The 7310-nt window shown below is 44.8% G+C and overlaps 1 protein-coding gene across 1 annotated transcript in view; it reads right to left on the reverse strand.

Moving 5' to 3' along the window:
* The window catches only part of NISCH (nischarin), a 32366-nt gene extending 26908 nt beyond the window's left edge, over positions 1-5458 (reverse strand). The window contains exon 1 of the mRNA XM_064518706.1: positions 5216-5458. Within this exon, the coding sequence (XP_064374776.1) occupies positions 5216-5302 (87 nt within the window). The 5' untranslated portion in view covers positions 5303-5458. The remainder of the gene's footprint in view (positions 1-5215) is intronic.
* Between the last annotated feature and the right edge of the window lie 1852 nt (positions 5459-7310).

Below are 7310 nucleotides of genomic sequence, written 5' to 3' on the forward strand. Positions count from 1 at the left end.
ATTCCCTGTAAAAAAATCAATTGACAAGCAGATACTGGAAGCATTTAACACACTAGGGAACTTGCTTGCTATCATAGGTCACACAGACCTGATCCACAGGTGCTATGGGAAGGTTGTACATCTATTGCTAATCCCACTTGAGGAAAAAAAGCATTAACAGTCAATTTTCAATTTGTTACATAAAAGAAAGGCAGTTTTCATTTACTATTGGCACAGACCAGTAGAGTAGCAAACACTAAACAGAATACCACTTGAATTTTAAAAGAGCTATAGCACAGACGCATTTTTTGTATGGAACATCTGAGCCTGTAACATTCTGCCTTGCTGAACAAAAAAATCCCCCAAGTCCTACAGAGAATTGAATCAAGATGTCTGACTAGTGCATACAGCAAACGATGTGTCAGTGTTCTGATGGGCAGTGAAAAAACAGAAGATAGTTTACACAGAATTACAATCCCAATTAAAGCCTACATCTGACTTCCTGTCATGTTGTGTTGGGAAACTGCAGGTCAGGATTATTCACCATGCCTATGAGAAACTAGAACAGGAATAATCTGAGTATTCAAAAGCTTCTCACAACCCAGAGGAAAGCAAGTGGAGACTCAAAGAAACCAGAGGATTAAATTTAGAACTAAAAAAGTACTACCCTTAGAAGCTTTAATAAAAATACTACTACTGTTTAAATGCTGGCTGTGCTAAAAATCTTACGGGAGATAAAACAGTATAGCTAAATGCAATGCAGACTGAATATGTAATGAATAGAGTCTAAGATCACACACTGACAACCCAGTAAACTTCACAGCTCCCAAGTGACAGCTTGTGAGATAAAGAAGGAATGCACCTTCTCTCTATTTACAATACTCTACAATCAGTTAAGGTAAACATATAATAAAGGTTTCATATTCTCTTGCTGAAATGACAAGGACTGATGACTTCTAGAAAGAGTACTGAACCAAGTGGATAAGCAGCCTGGTCAAGAAAATGACCGAATATTTTAGATGTAGCGATACAACTCCTCAAATTAAGATTTTTTTAAAAGCCACGACATTACCCATGTCAAACACATCTAGAGCTGGCAATACATAATCACCTGTCAAGCAGCATTAGTAGCAGAATGACAGCAACTGATTTCAGATTAACCCATAAGTTGCCTTTATCTTGCAGAATAGATATAAATGCAACATGCTTATGTGCTCCAAAGCCTTATTTCCAAAGTTGATACAGATACCAGTCCCTCATTTTAAAGCAAAAATCTGAAGTTTTTTTTAAAAAAAGTCAGCTATGTAAGCACATCTCCAATTAATTTAGAGTGCACTAAGATGACAAGGCAGACAGTTAATATTAAGTTATGATTGTTCAGTGACTGCTTATCTATCGAGCCAATGGCTAGAAGGCATAAACAAAGGAAGAGATGATGAAATTCTATCACGCTGCATTGTCTCCCAGACATAATTTACCATGTGAAATCTCCACCCACACAAACTATGTTTCTTTTGAGCTAAAACATGAAAGGGTTTACATTCACAGGTTTTCATCTTGGGAACCTATCTTCCCATTTTCCAGAGTGCCTTTTACCAGACTCTGTGTAATGCATATTCTACACCTTTCTAAAAATCATTTGCTTTGGCCAATTTAAATTCTACCTTGCAAACTGTTTAACAGATCTATACTGCTGTATTTTTTCATGATAATTTTTCTTACCAATGAGGTTATTTATACAGACCAGTCACTTCAAGCTCATTGCAATTAAGTAGTCACTCTCCAGACAGAATGCCTTTCATCTCCTTCAATATTTAAAGTAAAATATTTACTAGTAATTTAACTTCTTAAGTAGTATGACTTTTAAACCTGCTGTTAAATGAACGTCAGTGATTCCAAACTGATCTTTGTCTATTTCCCGTACGGTTATAAAAACCTGCTCATCTCACATTGTATGGAATACTTGCAATTCCACTGTATCCCTCACCCAACACCACACTGGCACATCACCTCGGGACTGTCAAGAAAAAGGCAAGTATGTCACCCTACAGAGGCAAACAGAGCTGCCCACGGGCGCACAGGAAGCCTGGGACACAGGTGGGACTGCAGCCACTAGGTCCCAAATGCCAAAACAATGATGCAACCAAATCTCCTCCGCCCTGCCTTGTCAAGTACAGTCAGACAGTTTACACCCATTCAAGGAAGCCACAGTGTTTTCCTTACACACCAAAGTATTTATATTAAAAACAGCTGCAGAAGACAGGAAAGGCAGGAAGGCAATTTAGGCCAAACAAACAAATGCATAGCAGGAAACAAATGAAGCACTGGCAGCCTAAAGGCCTTTTTTACAATCAGCAGCCTTCAGTCAGCATCTAGTAGGATCAGCATATGCAGGAGAAACACCTGGTCTCATATTTCTCCAACACATGCAGGAGAAATACCTTGTAAAAGTACTCATTCTTTCTGAAGTCAACAGAAAAATATTAACAAGTGCAGTATCTTTTCCACTGGATTAATCCATAGATAATCTTCCACCCTAAAAATTTAAACAAGAATCACTAATATTTTTTAAAGTACCTTCAAAATTACATAGAACTGTGGGCCTGCCCTAAATATTTTACAAGATTTAAGCTCAAAATGTCAAACAAATAATGTCATTAAAATATGCCTCCTTCTGTTGAGATTATCTTGAATGCTGGAGCTCTAAAGTGCGGGGTAGAACGGGAAGCAACAATGCCAAAAGAAAACTGATTCTTTCAAAAACAAGGATGTAAATAGTGCTACTGGTCTACTGACTGCTACATGTTAACGGATAAAGATGCTTCTTGCTACTGCTCTATTTCCCTTTTCCTCTTTACCAGATTTGACTGACTTTTCTACCATCCATATTTCACTTCAGCTCAGGTGTAGGTCATTGTCAAGTCCTTAGTGCCACAAAATCTGAATTTTAAACACTAAACACAAATGTTAATTTTTGTAAATCCTTTCATTTTGTGAACCATTTCGTTAATCATTTGTTTTCATTTAAAGATATATGCCTACATTTCTAATGGCTTGGGCCTTTTCGCAGAAGCTGGCTGCAGGTTTGGAGTCCTGCTAATAATTTGCAAAAGTTTACCCACAAGTAAACTTAATGGCATAGTTCCCTGGAAACTGCAGCAACAGAATCAAAACATGACTAATTACTGGCAAATTTTGCCTTCCAAATATCTTACTTTCAAAGTCCCCTAGAAAAACGGCACTAAAACAGCATATTTCCAGAAGCATAATCATTAAATAAGAATTCAGGCCTTAAAAAATAAGCTTCTGACAGCAGTAGCTTAAAATGCTGTTATCCCCAACTATCAGCAGATCTGCTGAAGATTACCTGCAGCAGAGTAAGTTATGCGCCCGTACTACAGCTCGATCTAGCACATTAATGGCATTACCAAAGGTCGTTTGTGTCACGATGCTGATTTGCAAGCTGAGGCAGCTAAGTAGCTCACATTTCACCTCCTGTGTCCATAACCTGTTTCTAGTAGAGTACAGGGGCAGGTAACATTTTGAAATTTCCTCAAATAAATTCACTTGGATTTCTCAATCACAACTATTGCAAAATACTCATGAAAACTCTATCACTAACACTACTGGATCAGTTCATACCTAAAACAGAAGTTTCCAATCATCATGCCACAAAAGCCTCACCATGCCCTGACTGATCTGTGACTTTGAAAACAAACTTGCTTGGGGGAAGAACCACATGTCCAGCAAACACAGTGGTAACATGTCAACAGCAGAAGTGTAGTTTTTGTGAATACACGTCATGTAGCTAAATTGACAGAAAGAACTGAAACCATCTTCAAAAATGTATTTTAAGCTTCTCAACAACTAGTTCACTGGATGTTCCCCTTAACAAAGTGATCTGAAGCATTCATTATATTTTTATCTAGCTCTGTAAACATGGCCACTCATCACCTGAGAACCATTCCCACACAGTGATGTCTCAAGGGTTATCAATATGAAAAACAGCTAAGCCCTTCAAGTACTACAGCTGTGTAAATTCTCTTGCCAAGGCATGATTTTACAATTGCTCTGTCTTATTAAAAAAATCAGAAATTGCTTTCCTGTTGCTCAAGAGTTTTTTCTGAGTACCTTTTCAGTGACAGTAATCTAAGGCACTACTTGTAGAAATAATACACAACTTTTTACAAGCACTGTCTTTCTAAATCATTTTGTCCCTTTCTTTTTTCTTCTTTTAAGTTCCTAATGCAAGAAGCCGCCTGGGGTCATAATGTGCATTCTACAAAAAAAGACTATTCAAATCACAGTAAACTAAGGTAGGAGCAGAAAAAAATTTTAGTTATATAACAGGGCGGTGTTCTTGAGATGTTTTCTGTGTGCAATTACACTGAGGCTTGTTTTTGTGATGAGCTTCTTCCCAAAAAACAGACCAATTAAGTCTGAGTACACTGAAACTAGTTTTTTTTAAAAAAAAGAAGTTATAAATCAAAAATGTTTCTTCTTCCCCAACAGAAATGCTGCTGATGATTTTTCCTCTTTTTCTTGTAGAGTAAAAGAAAAAACTGTCTATGGGCAATACCATCCCCATATCATCCGATTTTCTCTGAATATGAAACAAAACTCTTCAGGAGGGATTTTATAGCATTTTCACCTTAACAAAATATTTCATACTATATTCAGTCCAGCTTTAAAAGCTACATTTTCTCAACACCCCTTTTTCATGATATACATATATATATACACATACATACACACACACATCTGTGTATACGTGATGACAAGCTGTTCAAACCCTGGCCCCGCTACTACACCAGCTCCTCCAAAGGGTCACAGTTACAAAGAGCTAGAGGGAGGGGGCCCAATTTCCAACGCCGGACATCCGCAGCCCTACCCTGAACCCCTCTGGGGCAGACTGCCCAGAACCCCCCCATTCCTCAACCGTTGGCATGAAACTTGCACCGATTTCTTCCGTCCTGGCTTCAGCAGCAGGCACGACGCCGGGTGGAAGCGCCGCCCGGCTCCCGGGGCGGCGGGAGGGAGACGGCGGCTGGCAGGCAGGCAGCGGCACAGCGCCGAGCCGGGAGGCGGCCGCCGCTCGGCGCCCCGAGCCGGGCCTGTCGCGGCTGTCCCGCCGCTGAGGGCTCCCTCCCCGTGCCCCTCTGCCACCGCAGGCCGGCTGCCCCGCACCGCCCCCTCACGGGACCCCGCAGCCGCGCCGCCCCCCAACGGCCCTCACCGTGTAGGTCTCCACCAGCTCGGAGCCCAGGACTCGGGCCCCGCGAGGGGGCTCCTCGCCGTCCTCCCCCGCCGCCGCCGCTTCCATGGCGCTGCGAGAAGCGCAGGGGACCGGGCGCCGCCGCGCTCACGCCGCCGCCGCCGCCACCGCTCCCCCCCGGCCGCCGCCGCCCGCACCGGCCGCAGCCGCAGCCCCGGCCCCGGCCCCCGCATCGGCAGCCGCCGCCATCTTGGCTCCCCCCCCCCCCGCGAAGGGCGCGGCCCGCCCCGTCCGCCGCCTTTTTATTGGCGGCCAGAGCAGGGGCGGGACTCGCCGGAGGGGGCGTGGTTTAACGCCAGGGGGCGGGGCTTGCAGGCGTCTTCGTCGGCCTGGAGGAGAAGGGCGGAGCGACGGCTCGCGGGGGATGCGCATGCGTGCTAAGCCCTCCCGGGCGGGAGGCTGGTGCAGGGCAATGCAGTGTAGGGCTGTGCAGTGCTGTGCGGTGCTGTGCAGTACACAGCTGGGCTAGGCTGTGCAGTGCTGTGCAGTGCAGTGCAATGCAATGCACTGCTGGGCTAGGCTGTGCAGTGTTGTGCTATGATGCGCAGCACTAGGCTATGCAATGTAATGCAGTGTTGTGCATTGCTACGCTGTGCTGTGCAGTGTTGTGCAAGGCAGCACAACGCTATGCGATGCAGTGCAATGCAGTGCAAGGAGCTCAGGCTGTCCAAGCTGGCCAAATGCAGCTAGGGACTGGTGTGTGCAATGCGCACATTGCAGATGATGCCCTTGGAAATGCAGGCAGATGCAGTGTAGGCCAAGGCAGGCACTAGCACAGGGTATTTGAGATTGAATTGCAGAGGGCAAGGCCAGTCCTTGTTTGAGGAGTATTGATCTCCCTAATAGTGCTGTGGCAGTGCTGTCACTGCGCTAACATCTGCATCTGGAAGCACTGATGGCAGTGGTCCAAAGCAGCGACTCACCCCAGCTGTAAGCAGCTCCCAGTGGCTATCTGTTGTCACACCATGCTGCTGACTGCCTGGAACAATGCTGCATTGGGCAGGGGGGCTGCTGCAGTGATTCTGTGATAAACATGCCTGTTGCTACCTCAAAAACTGAGCTGAGCGTTGGCTTGATGGGCTGAACATGGGCATGGAGGAGAGACCCATCCTAGGTGCTCAGGGATGAGCCCAAGCATGGAGAACGGCACCAGAAAGCCCTATTGAAAATGATTTTAGAAGGAGGCTTTTTGTTTTTGTTTTTGTTTTTTTTTTTTTTGCTTTTTTTTCTTGCAAGGATTGCCAGTACTCAAGGAGCTAATTTCAGGTGAATTCAGGGTGTAGTTCAGTGTAACTTTACTGAGGTTATGAGCTTTGTTTACCTCAATGAGCTGTGCTATGGAGGATTGGGAAGTGCTTCAAATCTGTGCATGCTAAACGGGACCTTGCCTGGAATTTGTAACAGAAGCAGATAATCCCAAAGGATGGCAAACAAATCCTTGTCCGCCTTTTCACCATGAAGTGGAATTGCCCTGAGGTGAAGTCACAGGTCTGTCTGCAAAAGCAACCTCTAGCTAAAAGAAGATGGTGTCGTCTCTTCTGTCCTTGTTTTTGCTAGCTGATCTAAGCAAGGGTGCAATTAGTCCCCGCGCAGCGTCAGTACTAATAGCAGAAGTGCCTGACTCCCGTTCGTGCACCGGCAGGTTTGGAAGTGCTCGCGGCAGACAGTGCCAGCGCTCGGCCCTGTGCTGAAGGGCAACCGCGGTGCCGGTGGGAGGTAATGCAGCGGGAGGCAGCTCTGGCGCCCGGCAGATGAAATTGTGACCTGGGCAGCAGATAAGCAAACAGCCCTCTGTGCGAATGCAAATACCAACTAGATAAACCCCTTTTTCTCTTCTTTTTAGCTGCAAAAATGCTTTTCTTTGGGCCAGAACTCATCAGAAGGACCTATATAGTGAAGGTGCACAGCAAAGGCAGTCCAAGAGGGATTTTCCTCGCGCTGTCACACTGTCAGCCGGAGCTGCTGCTGAACTCTGTGTCTTCGTGAGCTAATAAGCAGTTTTACAGAGCAAGTTTAATTACGCGTCCTCTGAATGCTCTGTCTTCTTAATTAAATA

This window comes from Dromaius novaehollandiae, chromosome 12 (genome assembly GCF_036370855.1).
Source record: "Dromaius novaehollandiae isolate bDroNov1 chromosome 12, bDroNov1.hap1, whole genome shotgun sequence".
Classification (NCBI taxonomy): domain Eukaryota; kingdom Metazoa; phylum Chordata; class Aves; order Casuariiformes; family Dromaiidae; genus Dromaius; species Dromaius novaehollandiae.